The sequence below is a fragment of the Labrus mixtus genome, chromosome 5 (assembly GCF_963584025.1).
Source record: "Labrus mixtus chromosome 5, fLabMix1.1, whole genome shotgun sequence".
In the NCBI taxonomy this organism is placed as follows: domain Eukaryota; kingdom Metazoa; phylum Chordata; class Actinopteri; order Labriformes; family Labridae; genus Labrus; species Labrus mixtus.
In genome coordinates, this window is record NC_083616.1 from 27,944,197 (window position 1) to 27,968,942 (window position 24,746).

At 43.2% G+C, this 24,746-nt stretch overlaps 1 protein-coding gene and 1 long non-coding RNA gene across 3 annotated transcripts in view; one reads left to right on the plus strand and one right to left on the minus strand.

The window, feature by feature from the left end:
- LOC132974891 (uncharacterized) overlaps positions 1-24,746 on the minus strand; it is an 84,130-nt gene that overhangs the window by 50,800 nt on the left and 8,584 nt on the right. The gene's annotated exons all lie outside the window — the stretch shown is intronic.
- The window catches only part of adam9 (ADAM metallopeptidase domain 9), a 45,836-nt gene that overhangs the window by 3,064 nt on the left and 18,026 nt on the right, over positions 1-24,746 (plus strand). For both annotated transcript variants that reach the window (XM_061039121.1, XM_061039122.1), the window contains exons 2-4: positions 14,884-14,984; positions 22,342-22,400; positions 23,127-23,205. In XM_061039121.1, the coding sequence (XP_060895104.1) occupies positions 14,884-14,984; positions 22,342-22,400; positions 23,127-23,205 (239 nt within the window). The remainder of the gene's footprint in view (positions 1-14,883; positions 14,985-22,341; positions 22,401-23,126; positions 23,206-24,746) is intronic.

Sequence of the window (24,746 nt, forward strand, 5' to 3'; positions counted from 1 at the left end):
TTCAGTCAGTCAGTCAGTCAGTCAGTCATTCAGTCAGTCAGTCATTCAGTCAGTCAGTCAGTCATTCAGTCAGTCAGTCAGTCAGTCAGTCAGTCATTCAGTCAGTCAGTCAGTCAGTCAGTCAGTCAGTCAGTCAGTCATTCAGTCAGTCAGTCAGTCAGTCAGTCAGTCAGTCAGTCATTCAGTCAGTCAGTCAGTCAGTCATTCAGTCAGTCATTCAGTCAGTCAGTCAGTCAGTCAGTCAGTCAGTCATTCAGTCAGTCAGTCAGTCATTCAGTCAGTCAGTCAGTCAGTCAGTCAGTCATTCAGTCAGTCAGTCAGTCAGTCAGTCATTCAGTCAGTCATTCAGTCAGTCAGTCAGTCAGTCATTCAGTCAGTCAGTCAGTCAGTCAGTCAGTCATTCAGTCAGTCAGTCAGTCAGTCAGTCAGTCAGTCAGTCAGTCATTCAGTCAGTCATTCAGTCAGTCAGTCAGTCAGTCAGTCAGTCAGTCATTCAGTCAGTCAGTCAGTCATTCAGTCAGTCAGTCAGTCAGTCAGTCATTCAGTCATTCAGTCAGTCATTCAGTCAGTCATTCAGTCAGTACAGAACAACATCTCACTGTATTCCACTTCATCACTAATGAATATACTTAACATGAGTAGAACTGAACCACACTCAGCAGAAGGTTACGACATCACTACAAACTGTAGTACAAACTGTACTACACCGTAGGGCTGGGTGATATATCGAGTTTTTAAGATATAGCGATATATTTTCAATCCAGATATAGTCGAGGACAATATCGTTAATATCGATATAGTTCATGTAAATAACGTTAATACGCGTCTTCTGTAGAGCTGCCAGTTCACCTATTTCTCATCTCTCTCTCTCTTCACTCTGCTCCTCTCTCTCTCTCTCCTCTCTCCCTCTCTCTCTCTCCCTCTCTCTCTTCACTCTGCTCCTCTCTCTCTCTCTTCACTCTGCTCCTCTCTCTCTCTTCACTCTGCTTCTCTCTCTCTCTCTCTCCTCTCTCCCTCTCTCTCTCTCCCTCTCTCTCTCTTCACTCTGCTCCTCTCTCTCTCTCTCTCTTCACTCTGCTCCTCTCTCCCTCTTTCTCTCTCCTCTCTCTCTCTCTTCACTCTGCTCCTCTCTCTCTCTCCTCTCTCTCTCTCTCTCTCTTCACTCTGCTCCTCTCTCTCTCATCTCTCTCTCGCTCTTCACTCTGCTCCTCTCTCTCTCTCTCTTCACTCTGCTCCTCTCTCTCTCATCTCTCTCTCGCTCTTCACTCTGCTCCTCTCTCTCTCTCTCTCTCTTCACTCTGCTCCTCTCTCTCTCATCTCTCTCTCGCTCTTCACTCTGCTCCTCTCTCTCTCTCTCTCCTCTCTCTCCTCTCTCTCTCTCTCTCTCTCTCTCTCTCTGAGCAAAACTCAAAAAACTGAATGGTTAACAAAACACACAACTGTGTTTATTTTGTTATGCAGAAAATTCATTATTTTCACAAACAGGTAGTTTGTTTTCATGTACATGTTGAACTTGTGCAACTGACTGCTAATAAAAGACATATCGATATATATCGAGTATCACCATTCAGTGAAAAAATATCGAGTTTTGGTCCATATCTCCCAGCCCTACTACACCGTATTACAAGTGAACACATTTTACTGTAGGGATAGTAAATAAAGAACACAGCAATACAAATATCATCCTAGGCACCCAGTACGTATTTCTTATTTTTAATTGACAGGAATTGAAAACAAACTCCTGCACACTGACCGTCTACTTGGCGGCAGGAGCTCAGTCTGTAGGGACTTGGGTTGGGAACTGGAGGGTTGCCAGTTCAAGTCCCGTTGCGGACCAAGTCTGTAAGTTGGTCTGGTACCTGGAGAGGTGCCAGGTCACTTCCTGAGCACTGCCAAGGTGCCCATAAGCAAGACACCGTAGCCCTAACTGCTGGGGAGCCCCCTCACTCTGACATATCTCCATTAGTGCATAAGATCCTGTGTGTGTGTGTGTGTGTGTGTGTGTGTGTGTGTGTGTGTGTGTGTGTGTGTGTGTGTGTGTGTGTGTGTGTGTGTGTGTGTGTGTGTGTGTGTGTATTTCAGTGTGTGTGTGTGTGTGTGTGTGTGTGTGTGTGTGTGTGTGTATTTCAGTGTGTGTGTGTGTGTGTGTGTAGAATGACTCAGTTACATGGTTGTTATTACAGAGGAAGGTCTTCAGGATGAGACGTGACCCCTCTGCGAGGTTTTGTATTTTCTTTCTGGACTTTTTGCCTATAGTGAGGAATGACGGGCACAGGTTGGACTCGAACCTCGGCTGCCCTCTTGGAGGACTGTTGCCTCTGTACGTGGGGTGTGACCTTACCGCTAGTCCATCTGCGCCCCCATATTTTGGACTCTTCTGAATTAATTTTGATTAAATTATTGGATCATCTGAAGCCGCCTGAAAAGTAAAACTTAAACAAACTGCAGCAGTCACTGGTGTGATCTCTAAATCCATTTGTCTCGTAAAAACTCTAAAGTGTGTTGAACTCAGAACTGTAAAAAAGAGAAGTAAAAGATTCAACATTTCCCTCTGAAATGCGGTGGGTTTGAGGTAGAGGTGGCAGCACAGATGTTAGACATGATACTGTTTCGGAGCTTTGACTAAGTTTACAGAGTCTGCGTATGCTGCCCTGTTAGACAGGAATGAGTTCTGAATAAAGTGTGATTAAATTATTGATTCGGTGTTAATTGTGTTTATTTTAAAACAAAACACACCAGTTTATATGCAGCCTTAAAGGTTCCTGGTTTGTTCATGTTTTTGAGTAAAAACAGTTGTTTATCTTCTTCTCCGTTGCAGCTGCGTCATGTCCTTTCACTGCTTTTAAAAAAAAGGATTAGAGACACTGCAGGTCCTTTCTAAACAGTTGGATTCATTGACATCATTTCATCGTCTGTAATGTGTCACCATGCTCTTGGTGCTTGCAGTGTTTGAAGATTTAGTTGGCAGAATTATCATGTGTAGATGTTATTATTGAATTATTGTCTCTTCAATAATTCAGAGCAAACCAATCTGAGCAACAGAGGGAGAAACATCCCATCCTGAAGTCCAGAGTCCCTGAAACCTACATTTCCCATAATGCACCTGGATAGAGTCTACCTTTCAGTCCTTGCAGTACCTTTAAATCTACACATGTTGCACAAGCCAGCAGCCAGCAGCACATTATGTCTGTGTGTTAAGAGGTTTAACCTCCGTCTGTATGAATGAACGTTTACATTCATTCACAGAGGACGGAAACTTCTGGGTCAAATTCCCCCTGAGATTTTCCGATCATGGACACATAGTTCTAATATCATGGTAATAATCCTTCCTCGGAAAGGGGATCTGTAAAGTTTAATTCATACAGACGGAGGTTAAACCTCTTAACGCGGAGACATAATGTGCGGCTGGCTTGTGCAACAGGTAAAGACTTAAAGCTACAGCAGGAGCTCATTGGCGGCTTTCAGACTTTAAAGCCTTTTTCTCATATGAACTCCTGACATTTTGACCATTTCAGCACATTCAGGTACTGATATTTTCTAGGAAAGCCTTTCAAACATGCACCTTATAGCAGGAGACGGAGACGCTCTTAAACAATTTGAAACACTCCGTTTGGTTTAGGGTAAGAGGCCGCTGGTCAGTGCGTGCAGGAGGAGGAGGAAGGGTGTTCACTAATGGTGTCTGTATCTTTGTTAATATCACTACAATATGTAAAAGGACATTTTCACCACACAACAGCAAAACATGATACAGACAACTGAGGCGATCAGTAGAGAGGATAAAGCAGAGAAACTCCGCTCAGCATCATCAACGACGTCATCACCTCGCCCCCTCGATTTCCTCTTTGGTCGATTGTGTTAAATCACACCTACCCCAAACTATGTCGAGAGTTTTCAGGAGTGCAGTAGAACGACTTGTTTTTATCATTGATGAAGTGTAAACTGGCTGATAGGTGACAAACAGTCACACATGGGTTTAAACGAAGCGGTGACCTCCGGTGTTGAAAAATGAAGCCAATGCAAAGTGGAAAAATCCTGCTTGAGTCTGGCTGCAGGAACACAGGAAGTCACATACACACCACATTCAAAACAACTGTTTTTACAGCATAAATAAACATGTTTACAGCCTGGTACAAAAAAAACAAACAGGTCTGATTAGTCATCACTGGCACACACTGCACGGGGGCGGATTTTTAAAAACAGCTCTGTTTTGATTTTGAAAACGATACGTGTTAGCCATAGTCGGGCGTGTTGACATGATTGACAGGTGGGCGCGGTGTAACGCTTAACATATGACTGTAACATATGGCTGACGTCACTCACACCTCTTCTTTGGTTTGACTTCACCTTATTACTCCAAAATTACCGAAGCTTTATAAACACAACATATTTTTAACCCGAAGTTGTGGCGTGCAGAAGAGACGGAGCAGCGGTGGTCGTTGACGTTAAACAACTCCTCCTGGCGTTTCTTAAAGATGCAAAACTTTCTTTTATGTTAAACTAATACATTGGCAACATTTTGGTACTGAAACATCAACAATCTATTTGTGCAATTCAGACAGTGTGCAGGAGAAATGACCCGACGTCAGGTGCCTGTGACCTCAGTTGTAAAATCTTGAATTAAAATAGTTTGAATAAACATGAATATATCTTCAACCAGGTTAGAGATTCATTTCTCTCCATCTTCATGTTTCTGTAAAAACTGTGAGACAGTAAGAAAATCCAAGAAATTCATGAACATATACATGGACTGCTAAGCGTGTGTGTGTGTGTGTGTGTGTGTGTGTGTGTGTGTGTGTGTGTGTGTGTGTGTGTGTGTGTGTGTGTGTGTGTGTGTGTGTGTGTGTGTGTGTGTGTGTGTGTGTGTGTGTGTGTGTGTGTGTGTGTGTGTGTGTGTGTGTGTGTGTGTGTGTGTGTGTGTGTGTGTGTGTGTGTGTGTGTGTGTGTGTGTGTGTGTTTCTGCATCTCGCTCAGGCAGGTTGAGCTTTAAGCAGCTTAGCGTCGTTGTCCACCAGGCGCACAGCTGAATCCTTCAGCTCCCAACACTGACAGGAAGTAAACCCTGTTCAACACTCAAGTCTGACAGTGCGTTTGTGTTTTTCTGTGTGTGTGTGTGTGTGTGTGTGTGTGTGTGTGTGTGTGTGTGTCTGCTGGATGTGTGTGTGGACTGTGAGCAGTGAGCTGAGACAGAAACACTAAAACGTCCAGAGAGTCTGAATGAATCTGAGCGATTAGATTACTAGGAACACACACACACACACACACACACACACACACACACACACACACACACACACACACACACACACACACACACACTTGCTGTTTCCCTGAATGATGACTCACTCTGTTTTTTGTCTCCCTGCTGAACATGAACAAATCTGCTCACATTCAGCTCCAGTTTAAGGACCAGTCTGCAGAGTTTTATCCCAGAATGCACCCTGCTCCGTTTCTACTCTGTCAGATGCGAGTAACAGAATCGTCTTGTTGTGGTGTGGTTGTCATGCTTGTTGCTATGTGATCTCACGGTCTCGATGAGGATCCAGAGCACTGGCACCAGCCTCTGATGATACTTGCATCTCAAATCACGATCAAAAAATGACTCAAAATCCATTTTTTCTTTCAATAAAGTAAATCATAACGAAAGTTCTCTCATGACACTGAAAGCTCCAGTGTACTCTTTGTTAAAGTATTTACAGAGACCCAACATTAATCCAACACAAGCAAGTATTTCAGCAGACATCAAGTACGTCTCTCCTGTGTAAACGTGTCTCTGAGTCATGACTGTCTACAATGAGTGAGAAGCTTGAGTCCCGCTGGCTGTGTTGTTGTCAGAGCCGTGTTTACATGGACGGGACGGCTGGCTCCTCCCCTTGTGTATAAAAGCTGTTTTAGTCAAGAACTAGAGAGAAGAAGAAGAACATACTCACTGATTATTTGAATATCACATAAGTGTTTTTAGATCATGCTCAGTTTGTGTAAATGTACATGCAATATGAAGCTACAAGCTAACTAAAGAGCACTTTGAATTGCCTTGTTGTTGAAATGTGCTACATAAATAAACTTGCCTTGCCTAACATTCGCATGCTACCACAACGATTCAGGCCACAGGCAACTGCTGCTCGAACAATTTTGTCCACCGCTTGTGCTCAACTCCTTCTTGAGAGTGCTAGGTGAGGGAGGTTGGAGGTGTGTCTCTGGAGGAGAGCGGAGGCTTAATGGCGGAGTTGTTGCAAACAGCAGTTTGTTTTGGTTTCATGCTGGCGCTCTAGGGCGACTTCTACTGGATCAACAAGTCGCACGTTGTTCCTTGAAGGAAAATTGTATCTCTGCTCTCCTGCCAGATCTTTGTTTTTAATATCAGAGTTTATTGAGGAATTGATTGATTGTTTTTCTGTGGTAAGAACAAAAGAGTCCATAGTCTGTATGAAAAAGATGGACTCCTGTACAACGAGAGGAGGTTGTCCTCCATCTTTATATACAGTCAATGGAGGAGACTCAGAACATCACAGATGTGACTCTGATCTCTGATCTAAACTATCAAACAACCTTTACAGCAGAAGAAGTCAGGCATGGTTTCAAATAGCTTCTGATTGTCTTCTGGCTGGTTGTCAGGTCGGCCTGTGAAAGAGGACAGTCGTGATTCTATTATTGCATGTGTGAAAAGTCAGGTCAAGTTTCTGCTGTTACATCATAACCCACATGTCTGATCCACATCCAGAGCTGATGCTGAACTCAGGGTGACTTCAAGATTGATCTCTAGATTGAAATCAACAAGTTTTTTTCAATGTAAGGCATCTGTGGATTGTCTTTTAAGAAATCCTCAATCAATAATCTTTGTTCTTAGATTCATTTATTTACATTCAGACGTCACTAATTATTCTAAAAGTCTCAGTTTTTTTTGTGCTTTCACACTTGCTTCCTCCGCTACTTCTGCGTCTTTTTTTTTTTACATCACGTCTCACCTCAGGAGACCCCCCCCCCCCCCGTCTGACAGGGATAGTCTCCCACTGTGAGGAGCATATGTGAACAACCAGGTCAGGAGACTCTCCAGAGCAGTTCTCAGGAGTGCAGATGTGAAAACGGCTTTAGACAGTTCAAGATATTTTCTTCAGAAGTTTTCTCAAAGATTTCTCTGTTTTTCTTTGACATGTCTGTGAACTTTCTTAAAAAATATTTCTGGATCAACTTTAGGATCCTCTGGAGGTTTCCTTTTGGAGGTTGTCTGCTTCGATTGTCGAAGAGAAAGTCAGCGGATGAAGCTACAGTAAATAAGATTAGATTAGACAAATCCTCGGTGATCAGCGGGGGTTAATTTGGGTGTCATACCAGCCAAGAGCAGGATCAGGACAAGTCCGGAGGACAAACAGTGTCCTGAAGAGAAACAAGTCAGACACACCGACACTACATGAGTAATGTTTGTCACTGCAGGTATTTTTATGAACCCTGACCCTTAATCTTTCACAAACCAGATAAATCACTTTTAAAAGGAGGTCAAAGTAAATATAAAGGTGATCATACTGAAATTGATGCTTCAAACAGCCTATCTATGGCAGAAATAACAGCAGGCTGTAGGTCTGAAGTTTTTAGCCTGCGCCTGAAGGCATCGTCACGCTGCAAAGCTCTGTGTGAGTGCACTGCGTCTTCTGAGAAAAAAGAGCTGTTATTGAGAAAACATAAAAACGAAGTCATGGCTTTAACCTTATTCTTTCTGTTGAAAACATTTGGAGTGACTGCTCCAGGTTTACTGAAAGGTTTGACACTTAGTCCAGACTTTGACAGATTCCCACGCCTGCAGGTCTTTTATTCTGATGTGAGTTTGAGTTTTAGGTCGATGTTGTGAAGCCTCGGGATGACCTGAGGTGACCTCTGCGTGAAGAACTGAGAGCAGAGAGTGAAAGCAGGAAGAAGGAGTTTTCGAGGGAGGATGTGATTCAGTGGGTGGAGGCTGACGAGTTGACAGTGAGCAGCAGAGGAAGAGTCTGTCAACAAACCTCAGACCAACTGACAGGAAGTCTGATGTGAACAGATGTAACTCGTGGTTTTAGCAGGAATAATGTGTTACTTCTTCCTGGGAAACATTTTATGTGGTCATCAGAAAGAAATTACTATTACAGTGAAGATGCTTTAGATGTGAAGTAACTGGTATCTATGGAAGCCTATAGAGGACTTATTTAAAGACTGTTATAATCATACTCATTTATTTGAGTCATTTGTGTAAATATGTAATGATAATGGCATTTTTTACTAACGTTATAACAATATAGGTTTGATTTTGAAAGTCATTAATTGTTATAAAATGTAAATTAGGAATATTAAAGGTCACATATTTTCTCCTCCTCTTCAAACAGTTTAAATAAGTCTCAGAGCTCCTCAAAAACTTGTCTGTGAAGTTTGTTCTAAATCCACTCTGATCCTGTATTTGATAATGCCTATAAACCCCTCTATTTCAGCCCTGCTCAGAACAGGCTGTTTCTGTGTCTGTACCTTTAAATATGTAAATGAGCTGTGTCTGACCACGCCCCCTCTCTGGAAGAGGCTCGGGTGTCTCTGGCTTTCTCGCTCCATGTCCTATTGTTTACAGTGAGAAGGCAGACTCAGAGGGCAGAACAAACACCTAGCTGTGGGAGTGTCACCCAACTGGGGGAGGGGCTACTGCCCTTTGTGATGTCATGAAGGGAAAATCTCCAAACGGCCTGTTTGAGCACACATTTTCTGAAAAGTGGAGCAGGCAAAAGACGGAGAGGATGGACTTTTCTCATCACTGGGGGATTTGTAGACAGACTAGAGACACATATTAGTGTTAGAGAAACATGGTGAAGTCGATTCTACATAAGGTCACATAATAATATGTGACCTTTAAAATACTTTCTTTCTCTACAATTCACTTTTTGATTTCTTCTGAGTTTATCTCTTGAATACAAAACAGTAAAATCCTTTCTCTTTTCAAATACCTTCCTCAAGGATTTCTTCTACGTTTTCTTTTTCACACCGTTAAAGACTGACAGACAGAGAGAGAGAGGAGCGAGAGAGAGGAGAGAGAGAGGAGAGAGAGAGGAGAGAGAGAGGAGGGAGAGAGGAGAGAGAGAGACAGAGAGAGAGAGACAGAGACAGAGAGAGAGAGGAGAGAGAGAGAGACAGAGAGAGAGAGGAGAGAGAGAGAGACAGAGACAGACAGAGAGAGAGAGAGAGACAGAGAGAGAGCGGAGAGAGAGACAGAGACAGACAGAGAGAGAGAGAAAGAGGAGAGAGAGAGGAGAGAGCGGAGAGAGAGAGAGAGACAGACAGAGAGAGAGAGGAGAGAGAGAGAGCGGAGAGAGAGAGAGAGAGGGGCGGCTGATGCTACTGAGAGCTGCATGATCATCACAAAAACAGAAATCCTTTCAAATAAAGGGCCACACACACACACACACACACACACACACACACACACACACACACACACACACACACACACACACACACAGAGTCATAAATGCTGCATTCATTCCTTGAAATGAGACAAACAAACGGCAGCTTAGCCGGCAGTAATGTGAACACAAAGACTTTATGTAACGGGGAGGGAGAGGACGGACGATGACGGAGGAACAGGAGAGAGAGAGAGAGAGATCCTTTGTGTTATTATTATTCCTCATGTTTTAATTTTAGATTTTCATGACATTAGGAAACTAAATTTAAAATAAATTGATGCCTAATCATTTCCCCTGAAACCACAACGTTTTCCCAGCCGTTGACTCATCACACAACTTCACTTGACTCTATGAGCTTTTATTCAATCTCAGAAACAAAGAAAGTTTATTTTTTGTTTTATTGGTATCAGATTAGGATTTAGTACGTGTTGCCACCCAGAGACTCAGTTTGAATATTTTGAATGATGAAGATGGATTTGAGCATCCTAAACTCGATTTGGCAGCTGTTGCACTAGCCCAGTTACCATGGTTACCAGCAGCTACACGTGATGAATGTCCCAACCAGCACCTTTCGATACAGAATGCTGCTGCCCTCCTCTCAGATTATTTCAGCACAGCCGTTACATTTGACTGTTATCTGACCTTTAAAGATGGACTGATGTTTGTTGCAGCTCGTGAACACAACATTTGAATTTGGCTCCGCCTCCTGGGCTCATCGCCACCAGAAGCGCGCGTCCACCGCCTCTGACAACAGTTAAAGGAACACTCACCCAGCCCAGCATATACCCGCAGCATCACCCTCGTTTTGGAACGAGCTCTATCCGCTTGGCGTTTCGGCTCACTATGATTATAGTTCCTCTTCTTTTGGTGAAACAGTCGTCATTTAAATGCCCCAATATATTCACGGTTCAGCTGTGTAGAGGCACATTGTTTATTAGATAGTTAACACTTAATTAATTCACATTTATCTTTATGTCATTTTTTATTCTTTATTTATTTGGACAAACCTCTGGTTCAGTTTCAGCCAGCAGGGAAAATGTCCTGGAGTTTTTTAGTTTGATTTTTGGGTGATGAAAACACCGAGACAGTTAATGAGAGAGGCAGAACTAATGAGAGAGCAGACTAAATCTGTGCCACAGTGTGTGGTGTGTGTGGTGTGTGTGGTGTGTGGTGTGTGTATGTGTGTGTGTGTGTGTGTGTGTGTGTGCTAACCCGGCCTTCACCCCCGACAGCCTCGTCCTCTGATCCACTCTGTGACTCCCACTGTTAGCAGCAGGCACTCAAACCGATCTGCAGCTGGACACCGACTCAGGACCCGTTTCTCTCTGGTTTTCACTGTCCGTTAAGCTCAAACTGAAACCAAAACAAACTCTGAACCTGCTGCGTCTCGGCGGGCGGGCGGGCAGGTAGATGTAGTAAATAGACAGACGAACAGACAGACGTCCGGCGTTGTGCCAGTTGCTTGCACAAAAAAGAAAACCAGTCCAGTAAGCTGAGCAGCGTGCAGACCTTCCTCTCTTTTCCTACCAACTATCAGCACATTTGTAAAATCAATGTTAGCATTCTTGGTCGGAGAAAATCTGCTCCATTGTTTGCATCCAATACACCTGGTGGTGCTTGCTGGTGAACGTTGCCAATATCCTGTTGCAAACTTCTGTGAAACAACCTGTACAGAAATGAATGATAAGTGCACGTGCTCACACATGAGTACCCAACGTGGTCATGACGTATAATCAATCGCCGCCTTGCATAAATGAGAAATCCAGGATGTTGCCGTCTGACCCAAATGACTCAAAATAGGCTTCAAAGTCAGTAGAGTGGCAGTCATTCATCTCTACTGTGCTGACTCTGAGACAGCGCTTCATGATGACGTTAAACCCTCTGGTGTCGTAACACGGCGTGATGATGACGTACAGTTTGTACAGGAGGTTACCGTGCTCATGTCCGGTTTAGCTTGGAGCAATGTGAGTTCAGGCCAGCGGGGGACTGGAGAGGAGGAACAATCGTACTTTATCACGGTTCGGGGCAACCGGGCCCAGTGTGATTCCTTAAGCCTCCGTTGCTTCTGTATCGCCGTAAAGCAATATAAAATCACGCTGTGGGACAACGTTATTACGGCGTGATGAATGAAAGGTACAAAGGTGTAGTGAAGGTTAACTTTGTCACTGCTCTGTTTTGAAATCACATTGTGTAAATAAATTACGTTTGTATTTGGATTAAAGTAAAGGGTTAAACGTGTTAATCAGAAGGTGAATTTTGTTTGAATGTTTTGGACGGAGTGAGACGAGTTTTTAGCCTGATTTACAAACTTCATGCTAAGCTAGGCTAACTGCATCCTGAGTCTCACCGATGAAATGAAGACAAAGGGAGATGCTGCTCTGGGCAGGACAACAGGACGCAGAGGTCGTTAACCACACACGGCAGCCGTTACCACGGTTACAGATTACAACATCCAGAGAGGAGTCCGCCCCATAACACACAATTACACACACACACACACACACACACACACACACACACACACACACAGGGGTAGTCTATTGTGTTGTTTACAGATGGAGGTGAACCTACGCTCACACTTTACTCATGATGTAAGAATGTGTGTGTGTGTGTGTGTGTGTGTGTGTGTGTGTGTGTGTGTGTGTGTGTGTGTGTGTGTGTGTGTGTGTGTGTGTGTGTGTGTGTGTGTGTGTGTGTGTGTGTGTGTGTGTGTGTGTGTGTGTGTGTGTGTGTGTGTGTTACGGTGTCCTGTTCTACCATCCTTGTGAGGACCACTGAGTGTTCTGATGATAAAAATTGAAGAACGTGCAGCTTTTTTCGATGGGTTTTAAACCTGTTCTTCGTGTGTTCATCGAGCTGATTCACAGGTTGTGTTTCAGGTGTTTGGTCTTTTTCTCACACATGAACTCCGGACAGTTTCCACACATTCTGGTCCTGAACATTTCCAGACTTCCTTTTTGTACATACGGAGCTCACAGCAGGCAGACATCTTCAGTGTCTAATGAACTCTCACAACACAAAATACTCCACAAACCGACACGTGTGTGTTTTAGCGTTGTAGTGTGTGTTTTTAGTGATTCATTGTGTGTGTGTTTTTAGTGATTTAGTGTGTGTGTGCTCTCCTGTTGATAACGGAGGTCTGATAAATGCCTCCATCTCTGACTCATAAATGATTCAGCTTCCTGCAGAATCTGTCAGGAGCTAGAACCAGAACCTCAGACTGCTGGTCAGCCGACAGTGAGAGTGTTTGTCCTTGAGCACTTAGTTCAATACATCCTGCCCAGAAGCATTGTTGTCATGGTTACCTCTTTGTGAGCCTGTGACTGGTGCAGAGGTGTGTGACCCTTAAGACAACAGCTTACTCAGGATGTTTCTTTCTCAGATGTATCCACGTTAACAGGCGAAAGTTTATTTTTTTGATAATATTTTTTACATTATTGTGATTTTTTTTGTTTCACCAAACACTACGGAGCTATATGTTTATTTCATACAGTAATCAGCCAAGTTGTAAAAACCTATTTTTATTGATAGGACTGTGTAAAAAGATGGAGGACATGTCAGAAGGCTGGTTTGATGAACAACATGATTGACAGCTCTGTTGACGACAGAGGCTCCTGTGGCTCTGTATGCATCTGATAACGATACGATACACTTTATTGTCCCCTCGGGGAAATTGGTCTTGGACCCAAAGTGCGGCCAAACATTCAGCTTCTTCCACTCGAATCAATAGATAAAAACAATAGAAAAACCACATCCGCACACCAACAAAAAGGCACACACCAATACAGAGCAACACAGCATATATCTGCAAAAACACAGCATGAGAGATCAAAATAACGAAGGTAAGAAAATAGAAAAAGCATACAGGGACACCATGTTTGTGGTATTGCAAAAACCCCCAGCCTCATGAAACATTATTCAGAATTTGATCAAAGTAGAGGAGGAGCTGTGACAGGAAACGCAACCGAAGACTCCTACACTTTCGGTAGCTGTGAGTGTCTGCTGTGGATCGTACCCACCTGGGGAATCTTTGACATTTTAGTTAAACATGTTTTTTGTTCTTAGAGGAAGTAGTGGGACGCCGACAAAGCTGCAGTGTCTGTGGCTCCAAATGAGCGCTGCAATATGTAACGTTAAAGCTGCACTATGGAGTTTTGGTGGTGAAATGTTAAAGTTGGAGAAGTGAAACAATTCTCTGCTATATTTTCTGAACTGGATACTCAAAGAAGAATATGGGTCCCTGGAACACTGTTTGGAGCTAAAAAAGCTACCAGGAGAGTTACGGCTTCACTGTAGCGCCCCCCGCCATAACTTCTAACGTTACATTTTATCTTCAAACAGTATCTAGTTAGTTAGTTTGTGTGTAGAGTTATGAACATATACCACAGAATCTGTAAATGCCAACTTTCACATTTCTCTATCAAAACTACAAAGCGCATCTTTAAAAATACATATCACGGGTGTATTTAAGCTTCACTTTTGTGCAAATAGGCAATTTTTTTATGTGGACTGAAAGCATGAAGGCAATAAACAATCATTAAAACAGACTCAAAAACAAAACACACACATGATAAAGGTGTTTAGAAGTTCAGACATTTACTCGGCGGCTGTGGCTCAGTTGGTAGAGTCGGTTGTCTCTCAACTGGAAGGTCGGGGGTTTGATCCCCAGCTCCTGCAGCAACATGTCCGATGTGTCCTTGGGCAACACACTTAACCCCAAGTTGCTCCCTCTGCTTTGTCAGTTTCTTCTGATAAACACTTTACACAGCAGCCTCTACCATCAGTGTGTGAACGTGTCGGTGTGAGCTGCCGTGTAAAACACTTTGAGTAGTCAGAAGAAAAGCATGATACAAGCTGAAGTCCATTTACTGAGGTTATGCTCTTCAGAACCATTTTGTAATAAATATCATCATCGTTCTCGGTACGCTCGAGTCGTTCTCTGTTCCCAAACTGCGTCTTGAAATGGGGAAACAAAGCCGTTTCAGGTTCTGCTCTTCCTGCAGCTTGAATCTTCTGCAGCAGGATTTGGGGATAGGTCTCTTAAAGGGGACGTATTGTGAAAAATCCACTTTGACAGTGTTGTTGAACATACATTTGGGTAACCTGAGTGTCACAGGTAACTGTTTTAAAAGGTAGAAAATGGGTATAATGTGTCCTGGACGATGTGTGAGGATGATGCTTCAGGTTGTAGAGGCTGTTTCTACTAACATTCTGCTCGATAACCAACGATGTGTCGACCTGTGTTGTGTAACTGTGTTAAAGTGTGTTACTGCCTGTGTTGTTGCTCTTGTAAAGGAGATTCTTCATCTCAGTGAGGTTTTTCAAAAACATAATTTTGAGATTTATTTTAGTATTTTTCTGCCGGTCTGTACTCCGAGGGAATAGTTATTTTAAACTTCAATTTATTTGTTTTACGCCTATTCAGCGCTCAGTTTCCTTCAGTGTTAATGACTCCTGACTGTTTTTCCTCCTGCAGACTCCCAGCAGACAGAACACCTCTCCTCCTATCAGCTGACCGTCCCTCGACCAATCGGAGGCAGGCTGAGGCGGGACGTGGACGGACGACTCCCCAATCAGGTACCGAGGGTCCACGATGCTGTAACATTTAAGTGTAGTTTTCTTTGTGTGATCTCTGACCTTCAGGAAAACACACTCAGCAGGTCCACCTCCTGTGTGTGTGTGTGTGTGTGTGTGTGTGTGTGTGTGTGTGTGTGTGTGTGTGTGTGTTCCACTCCACCCTCGCTGAGTGCGCAGTATGTTATCTCTCTCACTTAAACAAAAACACATCACACACTCTTTAAAACTTGAAATAACATCTGAGGAGTTTCAGGATGTTTAAGAAGAGTAAACCTGAACATGATGAGGGAGAGAGATTTAACGACATCCTACCCGACGTTCTGTCGGCAACGAGTCGGGCAACCAACATGGACGCCTCCAAGAGAACCTTGGTTTTGTTAGCTTTTACCAGGCGATAACAACACACTATGTGATAGTTTGCACGGGAAAATAACACAACAGCACGTCCTCAGATAGAGCTTACACAATACCATCGGTGTGATTGATTTAATTACACAAAAAGAGGACGTAGCTGCTAATAAACTCAAAAGTTACAGGGGGCGACCACCCGACGTCCCTGACGCTCAGCCACTAGTATCGGGCTGTATCTGAATTACAAAGTACCTACTCAGTCTGTCAGTAGGCAGTACCTACTATCTGTGCTGTATACTGTTTAGTACCTACTATTCAGTAGGCAGATATTTGTTCCTACTTCTTCTGATTCATTCAGTATGGAAGTGACGTCATTTACGTTTCCCAAACCGGCCGCATCCACCTGTTTTTTTTGTTTTTTTTGTTTAGCTTTATTCAAGAAGAGTAATGCACATATACAGTCAGGTAAACAAAAAACAATATCACAATGTAAATCAAGTAAAAGACAGATTCAATAACTAAATAACATACAGTACATAAAGGAAAGAACAAATGAAAGACAGTAACATACAGAATATAAAATAAACCAATAAAGACACAAAATAGTGAGATCATTATTTAAATAGTGAAATCATTATTTAAATAGAGGGAGAAAGGTTTTATAATAATGCAGATATTTGTTTTATTTTCTGTTGTTAATTAAAAGTAGTGATTTCAGTTGGGACTTTAACTCTAGATTAAAAATTGATTCAATTAATCCACGCTCGTTTGTTTTGATTTGGAGGCGGACGTGACGTGACGATTTACGTTTAATTTCGCACTGCATTGTGGGTGGTAAAATACAATTCATGTCCTGAAAGCACGCATACGATCCATGCTGCATAAAACCCGGAAGTTAGTATCCATACTGAAATGTTCAGTATACTGAGGTGGACCCAAAAAATGCATACTGAATGACCACGAGAGTTCAGTATACTGAAAAGTACGTACTGCCTACTGAACTGTGGCTATTCGGAAAGGGCCTCGGTCTGTGTCGTCCTCATTCATACACGGCCTGCTCCGACCTCCACCTCAGCGGCGAGGAAGTTTGGACAACAGGAACGCCATGAATACAAAGGAGAAATCCTTCCTGCATCTTATCCCATATGCTCTTTTGAAAAGCGTCTCGAGGTAACACTTTTTGTAACACACAAAAAATTATTGATTGGTTGATGCACAGATGACGCAGCCATGTTGGATTTTAACCCGGGCCTCTAAAGGTTTTCTGAGTTTGTGTCTCCTGACTTCAGGAGGGCGTTCCTGATGATATATCAGGCCGACAAACTGGAATTTCCGAAAGGAGCACAGCATAAAGCCCTGCTGAAACACTGTGTTTTTTTAGAAGTCCATATGAGGATCACTGGAGGAGTGCAATGAGAAGTGTTATGACATGTCTCAGTTTACATTCAGTTAGTCTGTAAGAGCAGCTGTAGCATGTTCTGAAATAACTCATAGAACGTATGGAATTAAAAATAATTTAAAATGGGTTGGTGCACAGCAGAAAAGTGTCCCCAGTAGAACCTGAGCAGCAGATTGAAGGTTCCACAGAAGAAGAAAAAAAAACTGGATTTTACTAGTTTGGCTCCTCGGTCACGGATGACGAGCAGTTCACTGAAATCACACTTTGTCAGTTTGAAATGAGTCAGAGAGTAAGGTGGACCTGAAACTCCTCCACGTTACTGTTTCATAGGAAGACTGTTAATGTCGCAGGACCACCTTAAAACACACACACACACACACACACACACACACACACACACACACACACACACATACACACACACACACACACACACACACACACACACACACACACACACACACACACACACACACACACACACTCTGAGCAGAGACGTGTTGTTAGAGGAAGATTTAGTCTGCTGTGTGTGTGTGTGTGTTTCCATCGCTGTCATTTTCTTTTCCACCCTGCTTGCTGGAACAAGTCCAGTACACACACACACACACACACACACACACACACACACACACACACACACTCACACACACACTCATATTCACACTTACACTACGTAGAAATGTGAGCATACTCCAGAGGGAGTGACATTGTGTGAAAGAATGATATTAGGCTGTGTGCATTTTCTTTGAGTTTGTGTGTGTGTGTGTGTGTGTGTGTGTGTGTGTGTGTGTGTGTGTGTGTGTGTGTGTGTGTGTGTGTGTGTGTGTGTCAGCCTGCAGCCATGTTTTTCTCTCCCCTCTGTCAGACGTGTTTTAATCTCTGCGGGCAACAAACAACATCAGAAGTCTTTACAATCACTCCACGTCTCATCAGCGTCACTCTGCCCTCGTTATTTAATCATTTTATCAACATGTAGTGCGTTCAGTTTAAAACACTTGATTGTCGGAGATTTAAGAACATTTTCAAACTACAAATGTGTTGAGCAATCCTCTCTGAGAGTCGGATGTTCAGATCGATTCCATCGTCACGTCTCTACACACTAAACAGCCGGCTTCTGACTTTAAGTTAACACTTTCATTTATTTTAAAGGTCACATATTCTCCTCCTCTTCAACCAGTTTAAATAAGTCTCAGAGCTCCTCAAAACATGTCTGTGAAGTTTCTTGTTCTAAATCCACTCTGATCCTGTATTTCATCATGTCTATAAACCCCTCTATTTCAGCCCTGCTCAGAACAGGCTGATACTGTGTCTGTATCTTTAAATATGTAAATGAGCGGTGTCTGACCACGCCCCCCCTCCTTGGAAGGTTTTGGGTGTACTCGGGCTTTCTCGCTCCATGTCCTATTGTTTACGGTGAGAAGACAGACTCAGAGGGCAGAACAAACACCTAGCTGTGGGAGTGTCACCCACCTGGGGGAGGGGCTACTGCCCTTTGTGATGTCATGAAGGGAAAATCTCCAAACGGCCTGTTTGAGCACACATTTTCTGAAAAGTGGAGCAGACAAAAGACGGAGAGGATGGACTTTTCTCATCATTGGGGGGTTTGTAGACAGGCTAGAGACACATTAGAGTTAGAGAAACATGGTGAAGTGTGTTTTACAGAATATGTGACCTTTAAGTCTTTTTGAAGGTATCTGTGAGATGCCATCTTTAATATAAATAGACGTACACGTGACCCAACTCAGCTGAACTACATTATTTTCTAATCCTCATCGATTCCAGCTGTGATGGGTCTTCTGCAAATGAACTCAGGCACGAAGGTTACAAAGTGTGCAGCTGCTCATTTCCACATCCTGACGAGTCGTCTCTCTGGGATTATTTACACCCCGTGTTTGCAAATTAAAAATTATAATAAACAGAAATAAAGAGAGCGAGTCTCTGCGTGCTATGTGTGAACAACAAACACCCACCAACAGATCCTTTTAGGAGATTTATCAGCTCTGTAAAACAGAAAGTGATTCATTTAGAAGCTGCTTTTAAACTCTTTGTACATGAAAGACATCGAAGTGAGTTTCTCCTTCTGAACGGTGTAAAAATGATTGCGTTCATGTATCTTATAACTGCTAAACTTTGGAGCTGGTTTAATCTTATTTCTCCGTTCGTTTTGTGATGTTCCCTCCTGACCTCACACTGCTGATTATAAACAGTGTACAGTATGATTTACATGATTTCCTCCCAGCTGTGTTGATACGGCTCAGCCCTGTCATGATATGATGTCAGCACAGTGGTATCTGTAACACGTCACCTCCCACTGATCTGCCTGCAGGACTCGACTCTCTGAACGAGAGGACAGACAGGAAAACCTCATTATTAACATTTATTATAAAGATCGTTAGATTAGATGACACGGCCGGCTCAAAGCCAGTGACCAATGAGTGGAGGAGACGAGGAGTTACATTTACTCACAACCACATTAATCTACCAACTTAACAAAAGGAATGAGGAGCTTTGGGGAGCAGCCTCTCTCTCCCGGTCTCCCACAATGAGGAAGTGGGGGGCTCCCAGTCCACGTCGACCAGGCCACACCCACTGGGAACCTGAAACACACAGACAGCAAAACAAGCAACCAGCTTATAGGTCGTTATCGTTACATAAAACCTTAAAAATCTACAATTTAGCAAATCAGATTTGTACGATTTTTTTAAGATTTATTTTTGGGCTTTTTGGGCCTTTATTGGAGAGACAGGACAGTGGATAGAGTTGGAAACCAGAGAGAGAGAGAGAGTTGGGAATTACATGCGCCACATGCCAGATTTGAACCCGGGCCGCCCCCGCTTGAAGGACTATAGCCTCCATACATGGGGCGCACGCACTAACCACTGCACCACCAGCGCCCCAGATTTGTACGTTTTTGCGCGCTGAAGTTTCTGTCGATCCAGAAATGAAACATGAACTCCAACAGTCTGGTAGAGATGTTTAAAACTGCTGCTTCACATGCTTTATAAAGTTTAGGATAAAGTCGTCCCAGGTGTCGTTTCAGTTTGCTTCTATCTGTGCAGATTCTGTGTGTGTCCTCTTTACCTTTCGTTATAAACCCGTCGTTATTTCGAGGCTCTTTTGGCTCATTCTCAGACAGACGATGGATGTGGAGCCAGTTCACTCTGTGAGTCCAGCTGTGTTTGTTTCATGACTCCAGCTACAAGATGTTGTGAGTCAGTGTGAGAGCAGATATGACTTTACAGATCCTGAAAAGAAGAAATTAAACTCTGAAGACTGCAGTGGAGATAAAGTGAAAAGTGTTGCAGGCTCCTGCAGCCAAACTGATGCATAGACAAAGTAAACAAATGTTGTCCTTTTCTTAAACAAGCAGGAGGAGGTGCAGAGCTTTAGCTTATCTCGGAGTTAAGTTTCGGTCATCACTGTTCATGTTTGCAGCACATACCGGCTCGCACCAGCTCTGTGTGTGTACAAACTTATCCTAGTTTGAGTCTAACTTATGACGAGGTGAAGCAGTTTCTTACATTCAAGGTGTTCCACAAGCTGAGACGTTTAAGTTATCACTTAAATCTTACGCCTAGCTTTGGGGCGCCAGTAGCCCCAAAAAAAACCTTTTCACATCTCTCCAGTTTGTTTGTTGCTGTGGGAGTTGGATTCAGTCTCACTCGCTCTCTGTTGGAGGACGGAAGAGCCGCTGTTGGCAGCTGGTTGATGTAGTCAACCGCTGACTTCCTGTCCTCATTCACCTCAAACACACACACACACACACACACACACACACACACACACACACACACACACACACCACCTGCCCATGTGTTCACCTACGCAGTAATCACTCACCTGCTGATAGATGCAGCTCTCTCTCTCTTGCACACACACACACACACACACACACACACACACACACACACACACACACACACACACACAGAGGTGAATGTCTGCCAGGTGAGTCAGAGGCTCGGCTGACCTTGGAGTTTAGTTTTGAAGTTTATTCGACTTTTTCTCTCCTCTTCACTCCTTTGGGACAAACCTCGTCTTACCTTTCATCAGACTCATGATGTCGCACGTTTTAGACACCGGCCAATCACCTCTCAGACATCATACGGTCATTACCCTGTTCATGGTTTTGATCTGTGCTCTGTATTTATTGTTTTAAGATTTTATTTTATTTAGAGACAGGACAGTAGATGGAGAAAGAATCTGGGGGGAGACAGAGAGTGGGGAACAATGTGGGAAAGAAGCCACAGGTCGGCATCGAACCTGGGCCGCCTGCGCTCCATGCTCTTAATTTTTTATTGCAGTATTTAATTTGTTGTATCATTGTACAGGCGTGTGTGGGCTCTTTTTATTATGATTTAATTTCACTTGACACCTGTCTTTGCGATCTGTGTGTCTGGAATCATTTCACAAAAGACTTCATTATTCAGAATCTGTTGGACTGGCACCATCACTCTTCAGTGATTTACTGTCGGAGTCGTTAAACCACAGACTGTTACAACATGAGTTTTTAAATAGTTTAATTCATTAAGAACTTTTGTGTCTGTGGCAACAATCGGACAAACACAACAGCAACATAATAATTAGAGAGATCAAAGAGAAGTCATTCATAACATGAAAGATCGAGTATTGAAGATTATAAATCAAAGATCACAATTATATTCCACTCTTAATCATGACGGAGAGGCTGTGAAATCCACGGGTGTCAAACCCACACGCTGTGACAAGTGACACCCACTTTTTAAATTCACGCATTTGAACCCCCTCACTGTTACTGCGGTTCAAACTCAGCAGATCTGTCTCTCCACCTATTTTCAGAGCGCCGTGCTGTGCCTGGATGTGTGGAGCGTGAAGAGAGCGAGTTCATTTTGAAACTCATAAACGAGAATGAGATTGTAGTTCACTCAGTCTGGAGACAGTGAACAACTGCTCACGGTCCGAGGTACCGAGAGTTACCGAGACCTCGGAGCCAAAGACTTGTGCTTGTTTTAAAGATTTATTTTTGGGCTTTTTGGGCCTTTATCGTAGAGATAGGACAGTGTGGATAGAGTTAAAAATCAGGGAGAGAGAGAGAGTAGGGAATGACATGCGGGAAAGGAGCCACAGGCCGGATTCAACCCCAGGCCGCCCGCTTGGAGGACTACAGCCTCCATACATGGGGCGCACTCACTAACCACTGCGCCACCGTGAGCCAAACTCCAGCATGGCTCCGTTATGCTTTTCAAAGTCAAAGCCCGATCTGTATTTTTTTCTATGATGAGACCAACTAATGCTTTTGGGTAGTTACCAAAGTGGGGTCCACCTTGAGGGGAGGGGGGTCATGAGATACCTTCCAAAAACAACAAATACACATTTTTAATCATTGAAAATTGTAAATTTTACCCATTAATGGAAAAATAGATAAAAATAAGCGGTTTGATTTCAAATAAAACCACATCATTAAGTATTAGCATGTACGAAGGCTGTAGTCCTCGCCGCAGTGGCCGCTCTATTTCCAGCTGACCTGTCGGTAATAAAGCCAAAAAGATCCCATAGATAACTAAATATATTGCTGCTGTAAAAAATGAAGACGTCTGTAGATTTATCTTCTGCTTTGTCTCTCTTCAGGTCTCGTACGTCATCAGTGTGGACGGGAGTGATCACGTCGTTCGTCTGGAGAGAAACGAGTAAGTTCTGATTTCATATCATTTGACTGTGTGTGTGTGTGTGTGTGTGTGTGTGTGTGTGTGTGTGTGTGTGTGTGTGTGTGTGTGTGTGTGTGTGTGTGTGTGTGTGTGTGTGTGTGTGTGTGTGTGTGTGTGTGTGTGTGTGTGTGTGTGTGTGTGTGTGTGTTGTCATAAGGACTCTGTTTACTGAACTACAACACAGTATCATCTGCTCTAATGACATCATATCAGAAGCTGATGATTGGCCAATCAGATCCCTCCGTTCATGATGTAAGAGAAGAGGAAACAGCTGATTATCTTTAGTTTTCAAGTGTTTGTTGATGTCAAACGGCTGCTGTTTTATCCAAACAAATCATATTTCTTCTCCTTAAATGATACAACTGGGTCACCAGGGCGGCCCGGGGTCAAATCTGACCTGTGGCTCTTTTCCTGCATATCATTCCCCACTCTCTCTCTCTCTCTCTCTCTCTCTCTCTCTCTCTCTCTCTCTCTCTCTCTCTCTCTCTCTCTCTCTCTCTCTCTCTCTCTCTCTCTTGCTGATTTCCTACTATAGCCACTGTCCTGTTTCACTAAAAAGGCACAAAAAGCTCAAAACTAATCTTAAAACAAAACAAAAAGGTTTCAATCGGTCCGTATCGAACCAGCATGCGTCCGTTATTTACGATATTAAAGAGATATTGAAACAGATACAAACACATTAAATGTTGTTGTCGTCTTTGTTTTCAGCCTGCTGCTCCCTGCAGACTTCACTGTGTACACCTACAGCAAGAACGGATCAGTGATCACATCCAGACCACCTGTACAGGTAACACACTCACACACACACACACACACACACACACACACACACACACACAGATCTGATGCTGTATTCTCGTGTGGTCCCAGTTTCCGAGTTGGGAGGTCAGTCTTCTGGCTTCAGTGCGTTCACCTGATTTCAGTTCAGAAAGTCTGACAAACATCGTGGATGCCTCGAAGAAGACTTGTGAATGTCTCTGTTACAAGTTATATTTCAGCAATAAGTCGATGTGCAATACGTGAATTAATCAAAAGTGTTTTTTGCATTAACAAAACCTCATTTGCCTCCCTTCGTTGATGACGATAGATCTCAGCTACGGCAAATTGGGCACCTAATTATTTCCCAAGTTTCCAAGTTGTTCTTCCAACTTGAGCGGGCGTTCACGTGCGTTTTCCAACACAAAACTGTTTTTTCCGACGTGTCCGACACCGCATGAATGGAGCATGAGTCCTGCTTTTTCTCCAGGGAGCCAATCATTGAGCGGATCTGATTAACCAGGAAGTGACAGAACTCCTTCATGTGACCGGTCAGATAATGAAGCCAAACAGGAAGCAGAGATCAGGAGAGAAAAAGACGAGAGAAATGAAACAGACTGAAGAGGAAATAACTGAGACAGAGAGTTAAAAAAAAACACTCATAGTCCAAATACCAGAAAGAAACGACATCACCACAAAGAAAACCAAACAAAGGAAGAGATTCAGACACAGAGTCCCTCTTCTAATAACGCAGAAGCTGTTTCAGTAAATGTTTCATCGGCACAAAACTGTAATATCGATATGAGCGACTGACATGCAGTGATTTGGTTGTACAGCTTTGATTATCACATTAAACTTGTTTTCTAATTATTTATTTTCAATAAAAGCAGGCTGGGCAAAGTGGACGTTGTGGATTTATATGATCAGGAAACTTGTGAATATTCTCACTAAGAAGGTGTCCTGCTCACCTTCCTACTCAGAGCTTTATTTATCTTTTTTTTCTTTATGGGGGGGGGGGCTTATAACGTTTGATTACATGATTATTCTAACTTAAGACCATCGGTGAGTGTCTTTAGCTCAATGTGTTAATTACCTGATTAAATAAAGGCTCAATAAAAAATAAAAAAAATGGATAGCACAGCGGTAAGATCACAAGCCCCACGTACAGAGGCTATAGTCCTCTTCTCAGGGACCGTGGGTACAAACCTCTGCCCTTTACTGTGTTATCGTCTCTCTCTCTCTCTCTCTCTCTCTCTGTGTCTCTCTCTCTCTCTCTCTCTCTCTCTCTATCTCTCTCTCTGTGTCTCTCTCTCTCTGTCTCTCTCTCTCTCTGTGTCTCTCTCTCCCTCTCTCTCTCTCTCTCTCTCTCTCTCTCTCTCCCTCAGCGTTTCCTGTCTCTCTTCAAGCCGCCCTCTATTATAAAGGCCCAAAAAATAAACTCCCCATTCACCTCATATCAGAGATCAGTTTAAAGTTGTGTTCATCCGTCCAGCGGACTAAAAACCAAATGTTTCCACTTAGTTTCAGCACGACGGGATGTCATCTCAGTCATTTAAATGTAGCAGTGAGTGG